Raw genomic sequence first — 27,174 nt, forward strand, 5'->3', positions numbered from 1 at the left:
AAGAGTTCAGCAATGATACTATTAAGTCTAGACCACTGACAGACATACAACTCACCTGCTCAAATACATTTTAAGCCAGGCCAAATAGCAAAAATACATTAAGTCCATTTAGGACTTTGCACTTTTCATCAGATTTGTGCATAAAAACAGTGTAAGGAGTAAACAGTGCAGGAGTGATCGTGTTTAATGTAGTGTAATACAGAAAATGGAGCTGAATGTGGAAATCTTACTGGAAGTTCTATAATTAAAGTTCTCTTTTATGATGGGAGGGGTTTGCTACTGTGCTCTCTGTGGTCTCCTTATAAAAGGATTTTAAATGCTTAGCCTCTGACGAACAATTAAGCCCTGTCAAATAAAGTAGGCGCATCTTGGCCAGACTTCCACACATTGCTTTGCCATGCAGCTGCATCCATTACTTAGAGCTAGTCCGCATTCTGTTCCTTAACATCTCATTCGGTAGTATCCAACAAGGACATCACACCTCGTGGCTCTGCCCTCCTGGCTCCATACCCCAACCTCGCACACCCCCTACGCCAAACAGACCAGCTGCAGAAACCAGTGCTTGCAGGTCATGCCGAAGACAGCTCCTGTGGAAGGAAGCCTAGCTCATCCCACCACAGCCCCAATATAACACAGCCCACCTTTAGGGCTACCTACACAGCAGATATTTTCACACTACACTTTTTACTTTAATGCTTGTCTCTAAGGACTATTACGGCTTTACTCAATGTAAATCTTAATTCACAAAATCAATGTCCCTCATTTTTCCAATACCCAGTTGGCTCACAGCATATAAGTCCTTGCTCAGTGGAAAAGCTCCAAACAATTTCTGTACAATTAACTTCATCTACTGATTTTATCTTGCAATATTAACCTTTAACAGGGCTCTGCTCCTCTCTTTCGTTGGATATTTCAACGTGTCTTGAACAATAAACAGTAGCAGCAACATTCCTCAAAGATCAAATTATTTGTCTTCAGAAATATGTATAGGTGTGATGCACTCTCCAGGATGGGCTATAAAACCCAATTAGCCTGACACTTTTGAATACAATACACTCAAGTGTCATTAAGAAGAGACCAAGCAATTAGAGCAGTATTTGTGCATTCAAAAGCATGCTCTTTCCTTCCTCCATTTAAAGTATGATTGTATTGCTTATCCATACGATTGTTTCGTGGTAAAATTTTTATTTTTCTATACAAATGTGTTTTCTGTACAAAAGTGAACTGTAATGCAGACCATACAAATATCAAAGCCTCAGAATTGTTTCAAATCAGACTGTGCAGCTGTTTATTTGCATGAATAAGCTGAAGAACTTAAACATCATTTGTAGTAGGCCTACACTGTACATATACTTCAGTGACTGTATACAGAAGGAGAAGGCAAGCAGGGAGTCATTTCCCCACAGAATTTGATCCAGATGCAAAGGACTCATTACCATTTTCTTGAGAGCCCAAAGCAATGTTTTAGTGAAACATTTATCAGAGAAATGAAAAATACTTGAACAATCCAGATGTTTCTAAGGTTCTGTGGCAGAGCTTTACAGCAGTGCCTCCCTGCCCTGAGGCTGCCATTAAGAAAAGCATTGTACACATCCATACAGCGGAGATATTTCTTCCCACCCCAAATATACAAACCTAAGATAAATTTTAAGCAAGTCTTTATTATGCAGGAACGTATACTGAGCTCCAAGCCTTCTGTAGTGTATTTTGGAAAATTATTTACAGTCGCTTCCTTTCTTTGATTTTTTTCCCATTCAATGAAGAAACTGTCTTTCTTTGCATATTAATTCATGCACACTAACTGAAGATCCAGGACTTTAAACAATTATGGGAAAATACAGATCAATGATCTGATCTATTTAATGTAACATTAACAGGTGTTCTGTGCTACAGAAGTAATTCTCAGAATGGATGAAAAGCGGATGTCTCATTTCATGAGATATAAACTACCCTTTTATTAATCCTGGCATATAAAGAAAACCTTTTTACAGTTAATTTATTTACAGTGCAATTCTCACTAATGTGTCCATGCAGTTTCAGGGAAAATATTCTACATCGTTATTACTATAACAGTACCAACTCAGCTTTCATTCAGCACTCAAATCTAATATTTATTATCCAACAGCCATTAATCTTTCCACTGTACATCTCATTGCTCAATGCATAAATTCCATTCCTTTATTGTAAACACTGCCTTAGTCAGATGGTCCCCCTGTTGTTCCAGCATGTCTCTATATTTTTGTTGAACTACTATTTCTGTACATAATAAATTTAAATACACAAATACTAACAAGTCTTGGAAACATAACCCTGCATTCTATTTCTGCAACTCAGATTCCAATTCCAGTACTACAGATCTTTAAAACCCAAATAATTTGATATGGCAATTCATATTTTAAAACAAAACTGACCTTAAAAGAAACTACTTTTGTTCTATAGCAGGATTTTACTACCTAACAAACACAATTTCCCATTTCTACTTGCTCTTATATTTCACCTGGTTCTATGTATGCAGCTGAAGCAGACAGACTTCTCGTAAACAAATCAGTAAGTTAGTTTTTGAGGCCACCTGCCCTATTAAAAGAATCAAAACCTCTTTCTTTGAGCTTATATAATCTAATTGGGAGACCCCACTTTATAATTTGTAAGAATAACAAATTCCAGACATCTTTTTTTTTAATCCTTTTTTAAAAAAATATTAACCTAAATTCTGACATAAATTGATTTGCTATAAAAGCATAAAGTCACGTTTCAAATATATTACAAACACTAACTTTTTCTTTGATGGAAAAAAATGTATTATTTCATCACCTTTACATTACTGCTGACTGTGAAGAATCTATAAAGGCACAAGTAATCAAGATTCCATTAATGATGGCATATACATGTTTCCCTACCTATAGCAGAGGAATGACCATAAATTATATTAAAAGTTAAATGACACATTTATCTAAAATGAATCAGTAAAATTTCAGTTTCCAGAAAGAGGACTTTTTTGGTTAGGTCAAAGAAGGGGGGGGAAAAAAACAACAAAAAAACAGATAATGCTTGAAAGTAAAATTCACAGCTACTCAGTACAGCTATTCAGCAAAGACTGAGACAATGTTCCTCAGACATCTGCAGTTCCCAAAATGAAACAAAACCTTGCATTTAAATACTGGATTTGTAAGAAAATGGATTCCTGCAAGAACACACAGACAATGAACTACTTACTATATATGTCAGGATTTCATCTAAAAAGGAATTCCATGGCACAAAAACAAAGGTTTAGGAATTTAAGACTGCTGCTTTCTTCTAGAGATATAATGGAAGCAAGTAACTGGAAGAGATGAAGAAAACTTCAACATGTAAAATTTCTCAGCTCCTCATATGATTTATTTAGTTACGCACTAGTAATGCTTGCATATAAACTCACAAACAAGTGTAGTTTCATCCCCAGGTAGTAGAACAAGCTGTGTTTCATTACTGGGTTATAGAAATACTTAAGCATTTTCAAAACCTTGGTTTCAATGTAGATAGGATCCTCAATTAATCACTTTTAGTTACTAAACATAAACTTTCCTAAACCTCCTTTTCAAGTCTGAATTCGATACATCATTTTTCACTCTGGGTTTCAACTGCTGTATCATGATCTGATCCCAGCTACTGCATTGTAGTCTTGAGGCAGTTGCTCCAAAATAGGAAAGTCTCACCTATTTTTGTGACTCCTGGAATTTTCTTTAGTGTCAAACACTAGATGAGTGTCTCATAAACCTCAGATAGTGTTTCAGTAAAATAGCAGGTAGTGTTGCTGTACACAAGGATGCCTCCCTGGAGAGGTCTGAAAAATGACTCCATTTGCTTTTCCTGAAGTTCACTGTACAAATTCAATGACTGATGCAAACTAACACTCTTCCACTTCCCAACTTTGTCATAAAGCTCAGGAATAAAAGGAGCAATGAAGGCAATACAAAGCTGCCAGTGTATTTCAGGCACAGATTTTTGGAAAGCGCTAAACATCTCTTGACAGCTTATCTCCTTGCATCAGTTTTGCTACTGCCAATATTCTGCATTTCGAGACCCCACTACTGAAGAGTGTCAAAAGCCGCGTGTTTACAAAGACTTGGAAACAGTTGCTCCACTTTAATTTAATCATCTGATTTAATCAATATAATGATGGAAAATTTGTGGTTCTAGTACCTCATTTCTTTCACCTTTTATTATAAAGTCACAAGCCAGAAGGCACTCCGCTGAATAAACAGCACAGGCACAATATTACTAGTCTGATGTGCTACAAATCAGATACAAAAAATAGTTTAGCATGTTAGAATCCACAAGGTGAGCTTGTAGCTTACTTACTCTCTCATATTCAAATCTTGTGATGTACAAATGCATTAACTGCAGAGTCTTAATTCCACATTAGTCACTGACAGATGTTTAAAGCAAAACTGAATTGTCTTTTTATACAGATACATAAGAAAAATTTAGAAAATTTAAAATTAAGCTATTAAGATACAACAACTTGACTAAGTATTCCTCCAGAGTCATTAACTATATGAAATAAAAATTCACCATCTCTACACACAACTGCACACGTCCACTCATCAACAGGAAAAAAACATGCAATACAACCAAAGAAAGAAATTTAGGCTACATTATTTGTGTCAACTTGCAAGTATTTGTTTGAGGATTATTTCCAGGTTTTGTTTTAAATACTTGGTTGCTTCCAACAGATTGAATAAAATCTAAACAATATTTTTAAAACATGTCTCACTCTCATACATTCCCAGCAAGTGACACACTCTGCTAAAAATACAGCTAGGTATGAGCACGTCATTAGTACAAAATAAGCCACATTTTGTTGACTACATCATTCTACACACATCTTTGTAACACCAAAGTTTAACTATAGATCCACTTTTCCCTTGAACTCCCTTTTATTAATACAGCTTCTTATTATGAATAATTCCAAGTCCAGAGGCACAGAGGCAACTGTTCACAGACCATTTCTTTTGGGCCAACTCCAAATCACGTGTCAACCAAAAATCCTAGCATTTCGTCCTCTTTTGGATCACTTAACTTGCTGTTTTCTCTTAGCTTTGGTAAGTTGCAAATCCAGTACTAATTTTAACAGTGTAAATACCTCTCCTAAGTTGCAAGTACAGTGCTAATTTTAACATTGCAAATACCTCTCTCACTGGATTGAGATGTCTAATATAGTTCCTTTTTGTGCTGTGCTTTAATAGTAAAATGATCCTTCTGACAGTATCGGGAGTTGTGCTCTGAAGCTACTTCTATTTAATCAGAAGGCTTGAGGAGCAGAATGGTACTAGGTTTCTTATTCAGCAATCGTATTAGGCCTTTTAAACACATCTTAGATACAACTATATTTCAGTGCAAAGAAATACTTCAAAAACACGACTCCCAGTAGCCAAGACAACCTGATTTTCTTGCTGCCAGTAAGCACAGCCACCACAGCCTAAAGGCTCAGCATTCTGGTTCAAGAGCTAATTCAGGTATCATGAAGTATTGACAAACTCAGTATCTGACTTCAGAAACATCCAACACAAAGGAGAGAGACAAGATACATACAATCTAAATGGAAAACAATAATAAATATGCACGTAGATGGGAAAGTTTAAACCACAGTCATTCATGCATGCACAACCATTGCTACTGTGAGAGTCTACCTACTTTCTACCTTCAAAACTGAGCTGAATCCAGTTAAGCAACCACTGATTAAACTGACCCAAGTTCAAACTTCTGATATTACAGGCAGTTTCCACAGACATTATGACGATCTTAAAAAACTCAACAATGTAAAAGAAGATTTAATTTTCAGAAATGAATACCAACTTAGGGGGAAAAAGCAAGGAAAAGCTAAAAGACCACCAAAAAACAGATTTCTAGAGAAAAATTATGGAGTTTTTACTATGAGTAAGACTCTTCCATATGCTCTTCTAATTAATAACACTGTATTCGTACAAATATCAATTATAATTCCTCCTCCAGGTTTTACTCTCTGAAGTCAGGGGTCACCGTTCAGACCTGAAAGCTGCCTTATTTTGAAGGAAAAGATAATGAGTCTCTCTATTTGTCCTCTAATACCAATCGGAACTTATTCTAGCTGTGGGAAAAAAGCTAGTATTTTTTTCCCCCACATTGGCTTGGTTGTGGAATCTTTCACAACAATGGCTCTGGTGAGGCCGCACCTCGAGTACTGTGTTCAGTTTTGGGCCCCTCGCTACAAGAAGGACATCGAGGACAAGAAGGGCAACTAAGCTGGTGAGGGGTCTGGAGAACAAGTCTTAGGAGGAGCGGCTGAGGGAGCTGGGGTTGTTCAGTCTAGAGAAGAGGAGGCTCAGGGGCGACCTTATCGCACTCTACAGGTACCTTAAAGGAGGCTGTAGCGAGGTGGGGGTTGGTCTGTTCTCCCACGTGCCTGGTGACAGGACGAGGGGGAATGGGCTAAAGTTGCGCCAGGGGAGGTTTAGGTTGGATATTAGGAAGAACTTCTTTACGGAAAGGGTTGTTAGGCATTGGAATAGGCTGCCCAGGGAAGTGGTTGAGTCACCACCCCGGAGGCCTTTAAAAGACATTTAGATGTAGAGGTTAGCGATATGCTTTAGTGGAGGACTTGTTAGTGTTAGGTCAGAGGTTGGACTAGATGATCTTGGAGGTCTCTTCCAACCTAGATGATTCTGTGATCAAACCAATTGATATCTATTTAGTATTTTATGTTTGTGAATATTCTGGAGCAAACGTAAGCAGCCTTTCTGCAGTTTTTGCTTTCTGGTGTCCTTTGGGACACAGTTGTTCTTCAAAAGACTGGCAGTACTTCTTGTCATAAAGTGTCAGTCAGACTCACTGCAGTCTTTAAGAAACAAACAAAACATCCAACACCCCATTTGCTAGGTTTTATTAAGACTAAAGCAGCACTAAGGGGCATGGTTTACTGATGGGACTCAGTAGGTCAGGTTGATGGTTGGACTTGATGATCGTAAAGATCTTTTCCAACCTAGATGATTCTAGAGACTATCCATCCATATTCTAGAAGTTCAGCTTTGGATTGGGATTCTGTCCTTTCATACTTCTCATCTACCTTCAACTGATGCAATTGCCAACAAAGATTACAGATCACTGGGAATATGAAGTCACTGTCTTCTGTATACATGGGAAAGAACAAACTTAATAAAGATGACAAGCGTCAAGTGCTACTACATGTTTGGATCAAATACAAACTCTACTATTTGTCAAGAGTAAAATAATCAAATTCTACTGTGCAGAGCTAAAGGAAAAATCTAAGCTTCCCATTCTTCAAGACAGTGAATAACAACAAACAAACAAACAATTGAAAGTACTAAATCTTTATCACTAAAGATCACTGAAGCATCATTTCTTAGGATACTATTCTAACCAATGAGTTTTACAAATGGCCATAACCCCTCAAGTGATGATTATGTTGCAGTCAAAGGTGCATAAAAAGAACCTTCCTAATTTCAGAGGTCTTCAAGCAGACATTTATTTCAGAATACAGCAAAACAATGTGATTGAGTTCTGAGCTGGTAGAGCATGCAGAACACAGTTAAAGAAACTCTTCAAATACAATAACTAAGCTACTGCTTAGCCTTTTATTAAAGAAAGAGAAAAGTGAAAGATTTGCATGAAAAAGCCCAACAAGATATGAAAATATACACAAATCAGAACTGCATACTTAAGATATGGAACAGATCCATTGTACTTCTCAGTTACCACTCTGGTAGGCTGAAATCACTCTATTTGCGTCCCAAGCTGTAATTCAGCACTACTTGAACATACGTAAGAATGTTACTCTATTCACAAAACTTTAAAAACCCTTCAAGAAGCATAAAAAAAGAAGAAAACATTGATAAATCAGCTAACTAGTGACTACAGTGTTAGAAGATTTCTTTTTAGTAAAACATGCAAAAAATACACACCTTCTCCTTCACCCACTTCAGCACGATCTGGCTTTGTTTCTTTGTGTTGTCCTTCTGCCACTTTCACTGCCACTGCTCTGCAAATAGCTCCCAGCTTTCGATCCAGAGAGCGTACTCCTGCCTCTCTAGTGTATCTAGCATAGAGACAATTGTAAGAGAGATTTCTTTTGAATGTAAACACATTTTATTTTTAAAAAATACATCCTAATAAAATGAAACGTAGAAAGCAGTGAGACCTTGGGCTGCTGTAATAAACATAAAAAATGTCATGTGCTAGTATCAAAGTAACTGTTGTTTGCTGATAGAAGTTTAGAAAGAAAACTACTGAGTGGGAAGAAGACATGAGTAACGCTTGGAGTTGAACCTCAGTGAAATGCTAAACAATACTCCAATAACACTGAACTCTTCTCAAATGCATAAAAAATCAAGAGAGTACTATTTTTAAGTTAAAAATAAAATTCACTGAAATTAGATGAGCCGACTAGAAAAGAATATTTTCTTTTAATCTATGAATTAAGAAGAAATGTCAGGCAAAAACATTTACTAAATGCCAAAATGCTGTTCCTGGTCATAAAATATATCAATTCATTAATACACTTCTTCCATTGTAAACAAGTCACTTTCAAGTTCAAAAGATGTTCTGATTAGTATCTTTGCTCTCCTGTCCAATTAAAACAGTAGTTCTAATTAGTACAAGCTGTTTAAAAATGCATTTTTAATTTTTAAAACGAATTCCAATTTTTAGACAAATGTGGCCCATCAAATCACAAGAAACAAAATGATAATTACGTTTTTTTTTTTCTATGAAGACGACAGAAATAAAATTTCATTCTTTAAAATAAAGCTTGTCTGCTGCCAAGACCATGGATTCACACTGAACACTGCAGCAATACTAGCATCAAGTGCTTCTATTTATTCATGCTGCCTTATCAATTGTGCCAACACAACTGATCCAGAGCTACACTCTCAGAGCCAAAGGCAAGGAATTCTCTAGGGAAGGAAGAATGATTTGGTTTAGAGAGCAGAACCTGACTGACCTCAGAAAGAGCAATTCCACAAGTTACCAACTGTTGAACTTCTAAAGGTATTAAGGACAACAGATCTTAAGAAATGCTTTGTATTATTGCTCTAAAATTAATTCACTAGTTACAAGAAAAAGAAGTTATTGAAAACTTAAAGCAATGAACAACGGATTTACCTAGTAATGATGTCTAAAGTGGTTACTTGTGGAATCTGTATCTGCTGCGGAGTAAGGCCATGTTGTTCAAGCTGTTTAGGAATCAAGTGTCTATGAGCAATTTCAATTTTTTCTTCTTGAGTGTATCCTTCAGAAGAAAAAGTACATGTTTACTGATCTTTTTGCTTTTATACTATAATATCATCAAATTTCATACCAGTTATAATTTTACCTGATTGAATTTAATAATAATAATAAACAATAAACAAACAATATACTTACCTCCAGATCACAAAAAAATTACTCAGGCCCCTAAAGTAAGACTTCAGAAGAATCAGAAAAACATTCTCATTTACATTTATAGTAGTTAAATTCTAGGTACCTAAACTGCTTGTCACTCATGTCTAGAAATAATTCCCCTATTTAAGAAACATTCCGCTCAGGTACTTGCCATCTAGATGCACAAGTTCCTATCTAAAGGGTTCTAAAGAGACCTTAATGTGACAGAATAAAACATAAAGCATATTCTGTATATGTCTAGAAAACTGGATTTCGTATGCACATATGCATGCACGTGCGTGCGCACACACAATGACAGCATCAGTCACTGTTTCAGCAATCCTGAAAGTCATTTTGATGCCTCGCAAGGTGGTAGCCACACTGGAGAGTTATCTTAATTGTTAGGGCAGTCATTAGGAAAGGAAAGGGATAGGTGCAGTGTATTATCAAATTGTGATTTAATATAAAAACACACAATCTTCAGAGCAAAAAGTAGGACCAAGATTTCCCCCAGTCTAGCCCGTGCTCAGACAAAAGACTGGCTACTGTATATCAGATGCAGGCTTCCCACTTCAGGTTGCTTATGCGAGGCCTAAAATTTACACTTCCTGTATTTCTCTGAAGATCTAGTCCTTAGTTTACTGAATTACTTCACACAGATTAGAAAACATATTTTCAGAAAATAGTTCAATGCAGTAAGTTTTCTTCTCACGCTATTAGCTCATAAACAGTATTTCTAAAAATTGAAAAATTTTGTACTAGTAGGCTTTGGACACCCTAAAGAACTTACTTTGCTGTAGCAAATACACAATGAGAAAGAGGAATAAGCATATCCTAAGTATATTACAGAGCTATGCTATTTTTCTTTGCATACTTACCAAAGTATAATACTTATGGGCTCTAACTCCTGTGATGCTCACATCCAGCTTCATTTTCTCAAGTCCTAATAATTTCTAAGCAATTTTCACACAGAATTATAAATGTGTGGGCTGACAGAAAATGCTCAAGAGATTCTTCTCTTTACAGTAACTATGCAGGTCTCTGGAGGAGCTTTTCCGTTTCATGCCAGTACTTAATTCAATGTCAGACCTAGTCAGTTGCTGCAATTAGTCTTTAACCAGCTACAACTTAAAGGGCTGTTGGTATGATAACTTTGTGGTTATTCATAACTTCATGTGAAGAATAATATAATTTTAGTCTTTCAAAGGTCTCTTTCTTCATTGGAATCTTAAAAAGATGCACCCACCAACAGACAAATACATCAATTAGTGAAAACATTGTTAGAGAATGTAATGTATCTCCATATAATTGAAACTGAACTTCAGTAAGTGCTATACTAAAACCTTCCAGTCTCATGACGGAGTCTGTAATGGAGGCATTGTGAACAGTCTCTTTTGAGGATTCTGGCTATAAAGTCTAGTTTCCCAGGAGGCTTAAAGAACTGCTTTTTATTTCAGGAAAAACACCCAACCTTAAGGACTTGCACTAGCCATTTTAATAAAAACCACTTTAGTGTTACCTGGAACTTGAATGACTTCCATCCTGTCCAGCAGCGCAGGTGGGATAGTAGCTGTAGTATTGGCTGTAGCTATGAAAAGGACTTGGGACAGATCGAAGGCTACATTTAAGTAGTGATCGGTGAAACTGTGATTTTGTTCTGGATCCAAGACCTTAACAAGAGTGAAAATAAAATTGAGGCATTTGCTCCACTAGACGTAAATAAACTATACACATTTTTTTAATTGGATCTGTCAATCTGACTTTACATTCACAAAATATAATACGAATATTATTAAAGCCTCAATACTCTGCCTAGCTCTGACTACTTTAAACTAGATTCCATACCACATACCAAAAAAAAAGTTGGTAAAAGAACCTTTAATTCTGTCCTATTGACAGCAGTACTGAAATAGATCCTACCTGTCCATCGCTTTGCATTCAACATGAACAATTCAAACAGCACAATTATTTTTAACATAAAATGTGCATAATGAGGTTAAATTATAAAGTTGCATATCAGAAACTGCTGGAAGCTAATTAACTCAGCACAAGGGATATATCACATATTGCTACCAAACGTTTCTGTGACCACTAATGTACCTCCGCTACAGAACACTGCTGATTTTAAGAATTTACTTGCTTAAAATGTTTTCTGAATCTTCTCTTTCAGCTTCTCCCTTTTTTTTTTTTTTTTAAACTTCCTGATGATTGCTCTTCAAGTTTTCTAATATGCAATACCAGCAACAGCTCCAACCACTGTAGCCAGCATAACTCTTTAGACCGGCAGTTGATGCCAAAGGCTGAAGAGGTCCTGTGTAGGTCACTTCTCATGGGACTGAGGTCACTGCGAGCCATTTAACTCTGCATCCAAGATTCTACCCTTCCTTCTGATTTATACTGTTGGAAGGTAACAGTTCCTTTCATTGTTAGTATACTTACAATTATTTTTAAAATAGTAGTTTTTCTTCAGTGAATGAACAAAATAAAACTCACTCCACCATTTTCTTCCATAAATGAAACTATCAACTTCTCTTTTGGCTGGGTCACACATAAAAATAATCGGTGAACAAAGTTCTTCCTCACCTTAAAATTCACTATCACATTCAGTTCATAGTATCAGAAACTGACATTTCTGACCAATTTATGCAGAGGTAAAGACAAAGGTGATGGCAAATATATCTGAATAAGTATTTTCAGCTCGCAGTGATTTTCTTCCTGTTTATTTTTCAAATGATCATTTTACACTAAAAAAGTTCAAGACTGCTGGAATTTTCACTTAGCATATTAGTAACAGGCTTTCAAATTAATTTTCCACATAATCTCTTGGTATCTTATTTGTTTTGGGGAACCCAAAGTGGGGTGCAATATTCTAGATGCAACCTAACAAGTGCCAAGTAAGGGGACAATCACATCCCTTTATTTATGGGCTATGTCCAGTTAACATAACCCAGGATGCTGTCGGCCTTCTTGGCTGATAAGAATGCGCTGCTGGACCACATTCACCTTGGTATTAACAAAGATTCCCAGCTCCTTTTCAACTGATCTGCTCAGACAGCCTTTCCTCAGCTTGTATTCTGGCATAACACTGTTCTTTTCCAAGCTCGGGACTCTGCACTTATCCTTGCTGAATTTGTCAGGTTCTTGCTGGCCCATGCTTCCAGCCTGTCTAGGTTTCCTTGGATAGCAGCCCTGCCCTCAAGGCTGTGACTGGTCTCCCTTAATTTGGTGACATCTGCTGATGTGATGCAAGTGCATGCCATCACCTCCTCGAGGTTCCTGATAATAGCAATAAAGAGGACAGGTCCCTGTACAGCCTGTGGTACTCAGAATATTACAGGCCTGCAGACAGAGCCAGACCCACTAATCACTACAGTCTGAGCCTGATCATCCAACCAGTTTTATACCTGTCTAGGTGTCCACCCAGCCAGGCTGCAATTCGGAAAGAATAATGTTGTGGGTGCAACTGGCCCAAGTCTTGCTAAAGTCAAGGTCAGCTACACTCACCATTCTTCCTTTATGCACAAATTCAGTCATTTGTCCATCACAAATAGTAACCTGGTCAGTCGGGACTGATTTACCTGGGTAAATGCAGTGACTGCTCCAATTCACTGTGCTCCTGCTCAGGCACTCAGAAATGCGTTGTTTACCACCACCTATGTACCGCCCTCACTCCATCCCCCCTTAAAGTATTGCCACATTTTTTCTTCCCACATGATGAATTATCAATGCTATGCTCACATGAATTCTCATGTTTCAAATAATGGGACCTATGCATCTCCTGAGAAATGGCACACTACTGTCAAAATAATTTATCTGCCCATACCCAAATGAATGCATGCCTTGTCTTAGCAACTTGAATTATAGCCAAGAACAGTGTTTATAATTCTAAAAAAAAAAAAAAAAAAAGAATTTGAACACTTCTTAGCTAGTTAGGAAAGAAACAATTCTTAATTTTCATTACTCTTAAATTCTGTTAAATCTTTGAAAAGTTAAAAATCTTCAGAATAGAAATGTTTTATGGTCAGAACAAACTATCACTTTTTATAGCAGGTGTCTGCATGCATGTTTATCTCTTTCTCCTTCTAGCCTCTAACTAGAAATTCTTACAATTTGTACTAAGTGCTAGGCTGCTCATTATAACATCGTATTATTATAAAATAGTTGTACTTGTGTGCAAAATGCTATCTGATAAAGGTAAAGCAAGCTGTAATAAAAAACAACTTATCTAAGGAATACCTAAAAATATGAATTATCTGACATTTTCTACAAGGGTTAGAGTTTCTTTGGACTAATAATTCTTTGTTACGGTATCAATTTCTTAAGACATAAAACAGGACCATGCCTACACAATCAAAACAGATTTTCCAAAGCAAATAGAACTGTTCTTTAGCTAGTTATCTGTGCTAAAGTTCAAGTTCAAAAGTTTTCAGATACACAACTAATAGAAAAATATTAAGTACAAAAAGAACATTTAATGAACAAAACATCTTGATTAATTTATGGCCGATAGCTCACATGTCTACAAAGGCTTCTCTGTACCAGCATTTTATTACCACAAAATCCAGAATCAGTTCCATGAACATTTAATTGCCTGGCTATGCTCCTGGTCTAATTTCCTGCATACAAATACTCGCTATCAAGCACTTGGATCCATTTCTATTTTCTTCTGTTTTAAAGTGAGGTCATCTAAATTTAGACTAAAGCATTCCCTTGTTGATGAACAGTAACTGGAAATAAGAAGACATTCTGCTTTGCCTAAGCAACAGCTCTCCAGCAGCACTAGACCTAAACACATATCCGGCAATTATAAAACATCAAGCTTTGCTTCCAAGCTTATAGGGTATGGCAATTTCCCACACTGTGGACAGTCAGTGAGTGTTTAACACACCTACACAGTAAGGAAAAAAAAGAACGCGCAATTTATACTTAATGATGGCACTTACCAAACAAGAATCAGCAGTCTGAAAAACAAATATGCTATCTAGGTGACCAGTTGCTATTGTTCTTTTACATAATAGCCCCCTTCGCTCATTCCAGATGGACTTTCCAACAGTGTACACCACGAAAAGCTGTCACGTTCAGGCATGAGTTCTCCTTTACAAGAGGTAAAGCACCTGCTGCAGGATGTTTAGACAGCAGCAGAGATATACACATCTCATGTGAGAGCAGCCCCGACATGGTTAGCAGAGCAATTACTTCTCCAGATGCAACTTCTGGTCAATTAGCAATAACTTACATAAAGACCGCAGCCCAAGCAGACAGTTGGAAGCCAACCTAACAAGCCTCTACTGGAATAATCCACAGTAGAAGCTGAGCTGAGTACCACTGAGAATAAGGCTTTAAAATATGGAAAGCAGAAGCATCCCAAAACAACAAAAAAATACCCAAAATTCAAAGACAAATAATTAAAAAATAATAATTTAATTTGCTCTAACACAGCATTTTTCATATTCTAAACACTATATTAAACACTACCATTAAAAAAGAGTCAATAAAATGACTCTGTAGGCAAATACCACTAGAATCATTTACTTTTATCCCCAGCCACAACCTCCCAGCTACAGAAGTTAACCATACTTCAGTCTGACAACTGAGAAGCTTATAGGATTATTTGCTAAATCATTTCACTGAAAATGTGCCAGGCTAGCTCAAAAAATTTAGATAAATATTTTACTAATCCAACTCATTTTGACTGAAACAGGTAAAGAACAATCACAGAAGCAGTTCAAGCTTTTCAGTGATGGCATGGTAGCCTCTATAGTCAGAGAGAACGTACAAAGGGTAACAGTAACAGATAACGTACAGGATAACAGTACAGCAGTTTAACGAACTACTAAATATACACAATACCAAAATCATTAAGTACGCTAACAGTGAACAGTCTGAAGTGTTCCAGTTTAGTGAACCCTTGCTGTGCCATTACCTTCCTCATCCCCTCCTTTCCTCTTCAGCAGTGCTAGGACAGAAAGATGTGCACAATCTTCAGTGCTAAGATGATGAGGAAGGGCAAGGCTCCTCATCTCTTCCCCATACCCTTGAAGATACTTCTTCCTCTCTATAGCACACTACTAGAACAAAACTGCTAAATATGCAAGTCAGTGGGAGAAGGAATTACACTGGAATATCATCGTATTTCATACGCCAGGGAAAGAGAAGGGACAAGCAAGGTTCTGGCAACTCATTACTGCTCTGTACTGCAGACTCCTTTGATAAATGAAACCTGCAAAGCCCAGGCCTCAATTCATCTTCATCATAATAGCCTCCTGTAATCCTAATTAATAATATCTCAACAATTGATAGATATTACAACAGTTATCTTCTTCACCAAAGTCCCGGATTTACCTGTATCTTTACGGAAGTCTCAACTCTTTGTGGTAAAATATACCACGTACTTCAAAATTAGATTCATTTGTATCTTGATCTGAGTCCCAAAGTTAAAGAAAAAGCACACTCCCAGGCAAACATAATAGCTGACTTATGGAAAGCAAAGCCATGTGCCACATCATAATCAGTCAAGGAGTCGGAAACCGTGACTTACATGAAAAATTTTGCTTCAGCAAGTTAATCATAACATAAATTAAAGAAATGCTGCTAAAAGAACATGCAACTAATTCATATTCCATGCTAGGAACAGTGCTTAGCTCCAAAATAAGCTTGTATTAAAATTGTTCCTAGAAATAAAGGGAAAACTTGAAAAAAATTTGGCTACCTTCTGGCTGGTCAACAGTTCTTTCAGATAGCTAGCAGCATTTGGTCATTAAAAACCAATGCCTTAAAAATCCTCCAAATATATTTAAGGCCTGAAGAGTCTTTAAATATACAGAACACATAGTACAACATACATCTTCGAGCTTAAGTACAGATCACTGACATTAAAAACATCTTTCTTAGTATACTGTATGACAGCATTTGCTTTGTGCACAATTGAGAGAAATTCATGAACTTCAAACATAGTATCTGGTATTTGAGTAAAAAAGCTAACACTTCATGCTATTTTTCCTCCAGTAATTCCTATTTTCCAAGTCCAATATTTTAATTCTTTTTAGTTACAAATGAAAAAATACTTGTAATTTGATATCTCTTACCTCTAGTAAGGCTGCTGCAGGATCTCCCTGCAAGCTCTTGCCCAGTTTATCAACCTCATCTAAAAGGAATACTGGATTGTTAACTCCAACCGTCTTCAGCCCATTGATTATTCTGCCAGGCATACTGCCAACGTAGGTGCGTCTGTGAGAAATAAATGCATGTGGGGAAAGAGGAGTCAGATGCACGAAACAGGAGTAGAAACATTGAAAACAAAACTCAAAAATGCAATAATAAGCGCCTTATAACAATTCTTCCTTTCTTGCACAACTTTTCGGAACTAGTAGATAGAAATACGGAATATGCATCTAAACTAATATAAGCAATTATATTAGAAGATGGAAATTCCAGTTCCATGTTGCACTAGTTGGTCTAGAAAGATGAACTACATATCCACTAAAGAATATGGAAACTTTATGGCTTACAGGCATTCTGCATGATTGTACAAGCATCCTTCTACTGTACGAGCAAGCAGAAACAGATTTGGGAACGTTAATACTACAATTTTAATAAGATGATACTGGGTTTTTGTCATCACAATAGAGTTTACACAGCACGTTACAAATTAGGTCCAAATTCCAAATATGCTGAAATGTTGATATGTACTGCTTTAACTGATACTCGTAAAAAGAATCCTATCAACATGAAATGGGATCTGGAACAGCACAGTGGAACAAAAAGGTATCTGAATTTATTCTGCAAAGCTAGTAAAACTTTTTTCACAATAAATACAGATATTTTACATCCATACATATCAATTGTTTGCTGTATTTATCATAGCTTTTTCTGCTTGTGTTTAACTAATCAAAATACAATAATTAACAGTACAAAATGCCGACCACTCAGAAGAAAGAGATACATGAAGTGCTGAATTAGAGTACCTATCTCATGACACTCAGAGAGCAGATATGCAGAACAGGCCTGCTTTGCCGCATGATCTGTTTTAACACAGTCCAAAATAAACAGGATGACATTTAGAATGATGAAACCAAAAGTATCATGGGAGTAATTTCAAAACATACTAGAGAAGACCTTAAATATACTAGATAAAAAACACCAACAAACCACTCTCAAAACACACAGCAGTTATGTTAGTTCCATATAATATTTGACAACAGAGGGCACAAACTGCAGTTACTGTATTTAATTCTGGATCTGAGCAAAAATAAAAGTTGATAAGATCTTTTAAATAGGCAGAAGTACAATAGAATTTTAGTTTGCTTATTACCACCTCCATGAGACAGCTGTTACAGACTGGAGCAGACCAATGCAGTATGCACTAGTTTGTCGTCACCTCACTGCTTTTTTTGTAGAGCTGTACTCTGCAGTGAACAAGTGCACTCCTCTCCACTGAGAAGTACACTATATAACATTTATTACTGATCCAGAATCTGCACGGGGGAGCTATTATACTAGCATGTCACTTCATTCTCCATCTGCACACACCAACCTTGCCAAAAGCATGAAAGGATCCCATAAAATGCTATCAAAAAATTATGAGACAGAAGCAGAACTGAAGTTCACAGAAGTGAATCACGTGCAACCAAACTAATCATTGTACCAATTTTCTGTTTTTTTCAACAGGGTGCTTACTGCACCAGTAAATAATTTTATATGCTTCACAGACAATGCAGCCTGAATATTTTTAATATTCTATCTATACCAGTAATAACGTATTTAAGTAAACATTAAACCTTCTTACTTGCTTGATACGCTATTCTCAAGTACATGCTTAAAGACAATACACTGAGCACACGTGTGTATTTACACACACTAAGTTTTAGCTGATCCTTTTAAATTCTATACATTTTTGAGATAACTGTGTTCCGACTGGTTATAGAAAAACAGCTTTGGCTTATAAACTGAATGGAGGTATACTGGGTTTCTCTAGTCCAGGGAAAGTACTGAGAACAACCAGCTCTTTCTCTGCCTTTACCATCTGACTGCAGCAAAACAGTTCAAAAATAAAAGTACTAGGTACCAAAAGATTTTCTGAATAGCACGTGTTCGTTCACACCCTTGTACCCCTCACCGCTTTAAAAAAAACTTTTTTTTTTTTCCAAAAAGAAACACTTAAAAAAATACCAGGGATTTTCTTCCCTGATAAACAGCAGAAATTGTTATTCACAGATTGAAATGCACTTTTCCCCCTCAACCCTGAAACCAGACTTCAATTCACAGTCATTTTAGTTTAAAGTAGATTTGGGTATTTAATGACACGTGAACACTTGCAGAAGATTCTCATATATACAAAATCTTTCAGTAAAATTGTTGTACACATTCAAGTTCCTTAATATTGCACAAAAACCAAGCACTAGGAAGGATGAAACAATGCATCAAGATGCAGTGATGGAAAAACAGAAAAACAGACAGGTACTCAAGCCAATTTGTAACAAGTCACATGAAATTAACAGATCAGAGAATATCAAGAGTATCAAAATCAAAGGGCTTTTAAAGCAAGAGATGAGAAAAAGATTCCAACAGTTACAGCAAATTATTAAAAGATTCTTTGTTTAAATGCATTCTGTCCAAAATAAGCCCTGGGTCATGAGCTACCACATAAAAAATAGGAACGACAGTCCAACTGAAATGGATCTACTGTTACTAAAAGGATGAAATGGTTACCTATACAACCCAAAAGATCTTCAAGAAATCAAAGGCCAAAATTAAAGGAACTTTTTGCAAGAAATATGGAGGAGTTCTGCAAAATACCATAGTCTCCACAGAATTAAGGATAATAGATGATAAAAGTACATGGTGGCTAAAGTATTCTGCTCTTCCTTTCACTACTTAACAATTGACTAGTCTTTCTCTTCCTCCCTCTTGTACATTCTTCTTCTCATTTGCAATTTAAATTGTCTCTAGATTTGGTAAATCAAACAATTAACTTCAATGTAAATGTTTAATCAACATATTACATTTCAGGTAAAAGCATGTTCAAGTTTATTTACACAATAGAAACTTGGGCCTATAAATTTTAGGATAACAAATACCTAGGTATCAATTTACTCTTCTCATGTGTAACAGTCTAAATCTGTGATACACCTTCATTTATCAGAGATGGACAAATGCCTATTTCATTATGCTACTTATCAAAGACTCACGATCCTCAAGGTGAGTAACGAATGCTAATGCCATACGTTTAACGACAAAGAACAATAACCTAGTATTTTACCTTAAAAATACAAACAGATAGCCTGTTTTATTTCTAAACAGTTGCTATGAAACACAACTCAATGAAAGAGTCCTCTGAGAGAGAGACTCGGCAGATATTTACATATAAAAACACTACAATATTGTAACATTAAAATTACAAGCAGATATGGCCTTTTATCTGTCTGGACATCAACCTTTGCCTTGTAACTTGTGAAAATGAGCATTGCTGTTTGTGAGCAGCAGCCACCGATTGTAAGGATGTTATTCTCTATTTTCATTATTTTAACAAGGGTTAAAAGAAAGAAAAATGATATTCTAACATTAGCATTTTGATATAATGTGCCTTTGCTCATTTTTTGACACATTGTTTCTCTCCATGCATTCAATCTAGAAACAGAATCAGCTCCTTTCCATTTAAAACAGGAAGTTCAGATCAAGTTTCCTGGCTGTCTCTCCTCTCTAGTAGCAGCTGAAAAACACCTTAAGAGTTCATGCCACAGAAGGTCTATAATTTAGTAATCTTTTTATTTTTAAATCAGTGAAAAGTTACCCTTAAGAAACACTAGAGATGCACAGCCTGGCATCAGGAGCTACCTATCATAGAAAAGACAGGTGGAAAATCTAACTTGATCAGCTCTCCCAAGGTACACTAGGAATGTTAATGAATCAGAACCCTTAAAGCAGTCTTAGTATTATGGACAAAAACATGACCCAATTTCTTCATGTTGTTCTATGACAAAAAGTTTTAAATTGTTTTTAACTACAGTGGTTTTCAAACAGCAGAATTAGGAAAAGATAACAAAGCTAATGCCTCTGGAGATATTATTTATGAACCTACTTGCAAAACACCACAGCTTTTTTTTTTTTTTTCAAGGTCAAAGGTTACATTTGTAAAGCACTTGCGTAGATGGATCTACACTTCGTAGTTGTGTAACAAAGCTATTCTGCAGGGGTCAAACTGTTTGTTTGTTTTTTCCTAGTACAACAAGGCCTGTACTATGACTGGTCAAGAACTGCACCTTTTCACACACAGATGCACCTGAACAAATCTTCAGCATATAGCTAAGCCAGAAGTAAACTATCCAAGCTTCTGGAAAGTGAAAAGTGCTGATAATAAACGAAAGAGTGCTTCACACAGGGGAGAGAAAGAGATACACAGTGATCTCATTAGCACTTCTATAAATGAACGGTGCAATTACATCTTTCCTTTTTAAAAATAGAAAATTACACACATGCAATACAGAAGATCATACAGTTCATGCACGGAACAAAGTATCAGTACTGAGGAGATCTTACACTCAGTGAACTTCTTGGGTAACAGATTTTTTTTTTTAAATACAAGTTACCAACAAGAATAAAAGAGCAAACTTTTACATATGGTGTAGTTGAGTTGTACATGTAACAACAGCTGGAGGATGTCTGATAAAGCAGTTCTGTTTTTGTACCAAGATGATGACTTCATTTGGGGAATGCAGAACAGTAGTAGCTGCTCCGCACCCAATCAAAAAAGACTCACAGAAACCCCAGCTGCAGGCACATGATCCAAGCTTCGACGGTAGAAACTGGGCACTTGCAGATTGCCCTAGTTACACCTCACACAGAACAGCACACTGACTGAGACACCACCGCCCTCTGTGCTGCAATCCAATACGTTTTGCTTTGCTTGCTGAATCTAGCAGTACACCCCTTTCACCTGCGACAGTAACATGCTGCCAAAGCGAATGTCATTTCAGGCACTATCTGCTTGCAAATGAAATGGATCCACAGTTTCTTTCTTAATATTTTAGTACACTCAGTACATTCTGTAAATGTTTAGTACATTAGTAGATACATATACTATTGTTTTTCTGCAGTGTTAATAGAAACTTTTAACTTACACCTTAAAGCCTAAATGGGAGCTTTGAGGAGAAAAAGAAGGGCTCCCAACATGTAGTACTGGACGATCAACCTACTTAACAGTAAAACTCAGGAAACAGGAGCCTATGTCTCCTCCACGTTCAGACGGCTTCTGTAATTCCTTTCTATGACTGCTGCTGGAAGCACGATACGGATTCACTTGACTGGGATTAACTTGGAGGATCTATTCATGCAAAAGGACATTACAGAGAACAGTTTACAGAAAGGCTGTAGTTTTAACTTGATTAAATCTGAGAAGCAGAAATGCAGAACAAAAACTGAAGTAGAATTAAAAAAAAAGTATTCAACTTGGTTTTTACTTACACAAACCTTGCAAAAGCAGTCGGTTACAAGGGACTCCTACTAGCTGCCATGAAATTCTAGTATTCAACCATACAGTCATTTGTTGAAGAGTAACCACATAAAACTCTTGTCAGTTCTGAATAGTGTTTTTCCTTTTGTCTTATCAAATACTTCCCATCAGCTAATTTTTTGCATTTTTTTTATAATGAAGATTAGCTTCTCACATGCATTAACAATTTAATAATGCCTTCAAAAATACTATAATGACAGCCACAAGCACCTGAATTTGACAGTTTTTAAAGTCATTACATAACTGTAGCCTTCTGTATTAGGTGTAAGTGCAAGACAGAAAGCCAAAAATAAAATAAACAGTAAGGAATTACCAGCAATTGAGTAAGAGTTGATGACAGTTTTACTTTTGTTCATAATGTCTGTTTCACAGTCATGGTCTCCCTTTTAGAAATGCTTGATTTGTACTGAGCTCTGGAAAAAGTTACTTAATGTCTGTAAATGCTTAGTATTCAACAGCCTCTAGTGGTTCCAGTTCAAACAGCAACTGGTAGTTGAATTATGTTTAAATTGCTTTTAGGATCCATACCATAAGTAATTTGAAACATGAGAATCCTTACTTACTAAAACAATGACACTTTGTGAATTACAGGAATAACATCCAGTGAAGAAGGAGGGCAGTCTTGCTGCTTTTTCCATTCGTATCCAAGTAAACTGGCAAGAAGGCCAGATATTGCAAAGGTTTACAAAACAATCACAGACACAGTGTTGCTAGACACTGAAAAATGATATATTAAAACAAATGTATCTACAACCTTCTACTATGCAATATTTAGCCCTCCAGTGGCTGCTGGGTATGTTAATTAAACCTACCCTAAGAAAAAACTTACAGATGATCATTCAAGCTACATGCTCTAGGCCAAGCTAGGTGTGTCCAACAGTGGAAAACAAAACCCTGCAGATTTGCAACAGAAGAATGTGTATAGGAATAAACACGTATTACTCATTTTCCCAAGGGAGCTCAACTAAAGGTTTACAAAACAACTCTGAATTTTCAAGTTGTCATCAAGTACAAAACCACTGTTTCAATACTTTTTCTCCCATGTTCTGGGTGAAGAAGTGACTGATCAATAATATATTAAACTCTAGATTCCTAGTAATACATTACATTCCAGATTCCTAGAAGTTTATGCACAAGGATTTCATCACAAGATTCCCCAGTAAGTCTTCTACATTCCTCCCAGCTGGGACTCTGAACTTCCACCACTCCAATGTGCTCACCCATACAACGAGGTTACGCACTGACAAGTTTGATACCACAAAATAAACTTTTGTTAGGCATTTAAGTTTTCATTAAAATCAGAAGTGAAGTGATAAGAATACCAAAGTCTTTTTTATGCCTTGAAAACAAAAAGAAATCACAGGATAATCTGGAACTGAAGCAACACTGACGGTGTATTCTGAGAGCTGAAAACAGCAGCACAGCCATGGGGCAAAATTATCTGCTACACGGCATCATCAAAGAAGTGATAGTTTTAATTTGCAATAATTTGCCAACTGCTGTAAGGACAAATCACATAGTTTTACAGATCTCTAGAGCCCTAACAAACTCATTATTCCAAACTTCTTACACTGCATGCAGTAAGCATAGAAGATGGTTAACGGAACCAAAAATGCTGCACTGATGTTTAGCAGTTACTTATCTACATTACCCATTTGTTATGCTTCCAGTTGTGAGGTATGGGAAACAGACTAATGTAAACAAATGGTTTAGAAGACTAAGGAATAGATGTGTAAAGAGATGTAAGATGAAAACAAAATTCCTAAGGAAAGTTAACCAAAAAATCTCCTTTGAAGTCTTTCGGCTTAAGTTCCTTGAAAAAACGGAAAAGTAGTACACCAACAAGTGTGAAATACTATTAATAACTCAGTTGCTATTCTCTAGCAAGTTTTAAGCATCACTCTTACAGTTTTTGCTCTGGCTTTAGTATCAAACATTGTTATAACATACTGAAATGTTGATAAAACACTATTTCTTGTAACTAAATCTTTGCATTCCCCTTCAAAGTAGAAAAATCAGATCCAACATTAAGAAAGTTGTTTGCATTAGACTTCCTACTGAATTTTAGTACACAGGGCCAAAATAACGGAAGATTAAATGGCTTAGAAATATAAATGCACTTTTAATTATCCCAAGCATATGTCATTTCTTAAGTCACAAATTTGTGAACTTTGCAGTTGATGATTTTTGTGTTGCATTTCTAGATCCATTTGTGATTATTCTGTTCTCCATTGTTACGATAAAGGGCAATAGCAGAAGGATAAATACCTATCTCAACACTGAATGTACTCTCCCATTATCATCTCCTGAATTATATTACTGAATACCAATGAAAATAAATTAATAACTACCAGTGTTTGAAATGAGTAAAATCTCTCTACATCAGCTGAACAATTAAAATAATCAATATGTTCCATAATAAAGGAAAAAAATACATGTAGGAAAGGAGTAAATTGTTACCTGTGGCCTCGAATATCAGACTGATCACAGACTCCTCCTAAGGCAATTCTGTGGAATTCTCGACCCAAAGTCTTTGCAATTGATCTTCCAACACTAGTTTTACCAACTCCTGGGGGCCCCACAAAACAAAGAATGGGTCCCTTGAGGTTGTTTTTAAGCTGTCTGACAGCTAAGTACTCCAAAACTCTCTTCTTCAACTTCTCCATAGCATAGTGATCATTATCCAAAAGAATTCGAGCTGCACGAATTTCAAGGCGATCTATCGATCATTGACAACAGAAAAGATATCAAGCACATTTCCCTTTTGAAATGGAAACAATTCATTCTACAGTACAACAGAAACAAATACATTCTCAAACACATTCATTAATGGAATCCTCCCAACACATACAATTGTACACAATGTTTCACTGAAACAAAGTTGTTATAATCCTCTTTTCCTTAATAAGGAAAGTAAACTTCAGCTAGAGAGATACTACTGATAATGGAATTTAAAAACAAACACAAACAAAACACCCTTCCACTGTGTCGGAGATTTGAAATCTGGTTCAAATGAACTTTATACCTGTCCTGAAACAGCAATTCAGTGATGTATAAATTTTTCAGCATTTGCTTTCTTACAGAAACAAGTCTGATCCTGTCAGGTCTTACCAAACAACAAATTCATCCTTACCTCCTCTTCATCATCCACTTATGCTACCATCTGAGTAACAAAGCAAGATCCTATTGGCTTGAATGGAAGGCTTTACCTGGTATACAACATTTTAAGTGATTGTGCACTATATAAAATACCCCTGTGATACTAGGACTGGGACAGTTAAGCTTTTGCAATTGCCATAATTTGAGATAAATTGTCAGGCCTCACCAAACATTAACTAATGCTTAGCACAAATTTCTGGCACAAAACTCTGTCCTTTCGTCTATAATATAAAGAGAGAAGGCAGGAAGCAATGAAGTCTATCAACTCTGCACACACCTACCTTTCAACTTCTACATGCTGCACATACAAACCTCCTCATACCAATAATTGTGCATGTTTCGCATATAGACAGCAGTTATTAGTCCCATCAGCCATGTGATTTTTTTTTTGGTAATGAAACACTGAACAAAAAATTAATGACCATAATTTTCTGGATTTTTTTAATTGGATTTTCCATTTTTCTATTCATGTATATTTTTATTCACTGTACCTATGAAGTCCGAAGTATCACTAACATGAACATGAAAACAAACTTTGCAACTTTGCTTCAAGGAAAAACTTCGAACCATGTGACATGGCATAATTCTGCAAGATTAAAGAGCACCTTTCTCCAATAGGACATGAGAGTCAACAAACACTTTACCCACTTTGGGATTCTTTGAGTAATACTGCATTTGTATGCAGACCTTTTTACAATTTAGTGATTAAAGAAAATATTTACAAGAAAATTCGTGAACACACAAGGCTCTAGTTCAAAAAGACCAAGATTTGTCACCATGTGTGCGAAGAAGGCAAAAGACATGTTTCTGATGGTGTGGTATATTAAATTTCTGTTTAAGATCAGATTGTTTTAAAAGTCATTTAAAAGCTTCATTCTTCAAAAGCTAGAAGGAACTAAAACCCCTTACCCCAGCAGAACACCTTCTGGAAAGTCATGTTGCCCAATTAATCTACTCATGTTGGTCAGAAAGAAACGTCAGCCTTGATTTTCTACCTTTTTCTTGCTTTCCATTTTTGCATCCTGTTCTTATATGAATAATATCAATCTCTGCTCAAAGCTTTTGAAAACTGTGGTAAAAAGCTGAGAGGATACTTGTTTTTTTCTATTGTACTCAAAAATTTTACTACAAAAAAAAAAAAACTACAACTTTTCTTTTTCACCCTCTTGTTCTTAACCAAACTTGGCTAAAATATTCAGTATACAGATCTTACCTTAAACAAGGTAAGCTGAAAGGCTTTAGTACAACTAATAACATTTTTACTATGAAGCAATGAAAAAAATTTTTGCAAGAGAGAACTAAGTATGCAGTCTTTGCATTGTAGGTACTTGTCCTAAAATGTCCGTGCAAAAGACATACAATAAAAGAAGCATTTACCTTTCGTACTCTTGTTCCATGGCAATTCTACCATAAGTTCCAAGTAATTTCTTGTCAAAGCATATTCTGGCATTGACTGCGGCATCTTCTTTAATCTGGAAGTACATGCACAGACTTCATAAGGCTAATGAAGAACTAACTGCAAAGTAGGACACTCTCCTGTACTACAAGAAAGATATTTAGCAAACCCTCTTAACTTTCCAACATCTGCAATACTAAAAAAAGTAACTATTATATCAATTAGGAGATTGTCTTTGCAGAATATAAAACAAGTTTACTTGCGTTATGTAACCAGAAAAGGAAAAAAAAAAAGTATCATATACCTATGCATACGTTGCATACACAACGCATGCAACACAATACATATACATTATCACTGAGGAGGTTGTTAACCTTATCACATCTACCACCGATACCAGTTATCTCCTCACCAAAGAAGGAGGAAAAAAGACTAGTATCTGGATCTTTTGAACCACTGATTATTAACAGCAGTAGTATTGTTTGTCTCCCCCTTTTCTTTTACGTTTTCACTTCATAACATCGAGGTTTAGAGCTTACAATTTAATGCTTTATTAATATATAATCCACATGTAGAAGACTTTATATTTGGAAAATCTGAGAGGATGACAAAAAGACAAAATGATCAAATTTATAAGCAAAAAGTAGCACTTTACCAAAATTCTAAAAATTGTTTCTAAAACACAACCAACACAAATACATAATCACGTAAAAGGCGA

The 27,174-nt window shown here is 36.1% G+C and overlaps 1 protein-coding gene across 1 annotated transcript in view; it reads right to left on the reverse strand.

The window, feature by feature from the left end:
• Positions 1 to 27,174, reverse strand: part of LONP2 (lon peptidase 2, peroxisomal) — a 39,956-nt gene that overhangs the window by 7,795 nt on the left and 4,987 nt on the right. Inside the window, exons 6-11 of the mRNA XM_080552943.1 lie at positions 26,438 to 26,532; positions 24,362 to 24,620; positions 16,479 to 16,620; positions 10,913 to 11,063; positions 9,136 to 9,262; positions 7,938 to 8,071 (exon numbers count right to left, since the gene is read on the reverse strand). Coding sequence (XP_080409069.1) covers positions 7,938 to 8,071; positions 9,136 to 9,262; positions 10,913 to 11,063; positions 16,479 to 16,620; positions 24,362 to 24,620; positions 26,438 to 26,532 — 908 coding nt within the window. The remainder of the gene's footprint in view (positions 1 to 7,937; positions 8,072 to 9,135; positions 9,263 to 10,912; positions 11,064 to 16,478; positions 16,621 to 24,361; positions 24,621 to 26,437; positions 26,533 to 27,174) is intronic.

Source organism: Anser brachyrhynchus (assembly GCF_964034855.1).
Source record: "Anser brachyrhynchus genome assembly, chromosome: 12".
NCBI lineage: Eukaryota > Metazoa > Chordata > Aves > Anseriformes > Anatidae > Anser > Anser brachyrhynchus.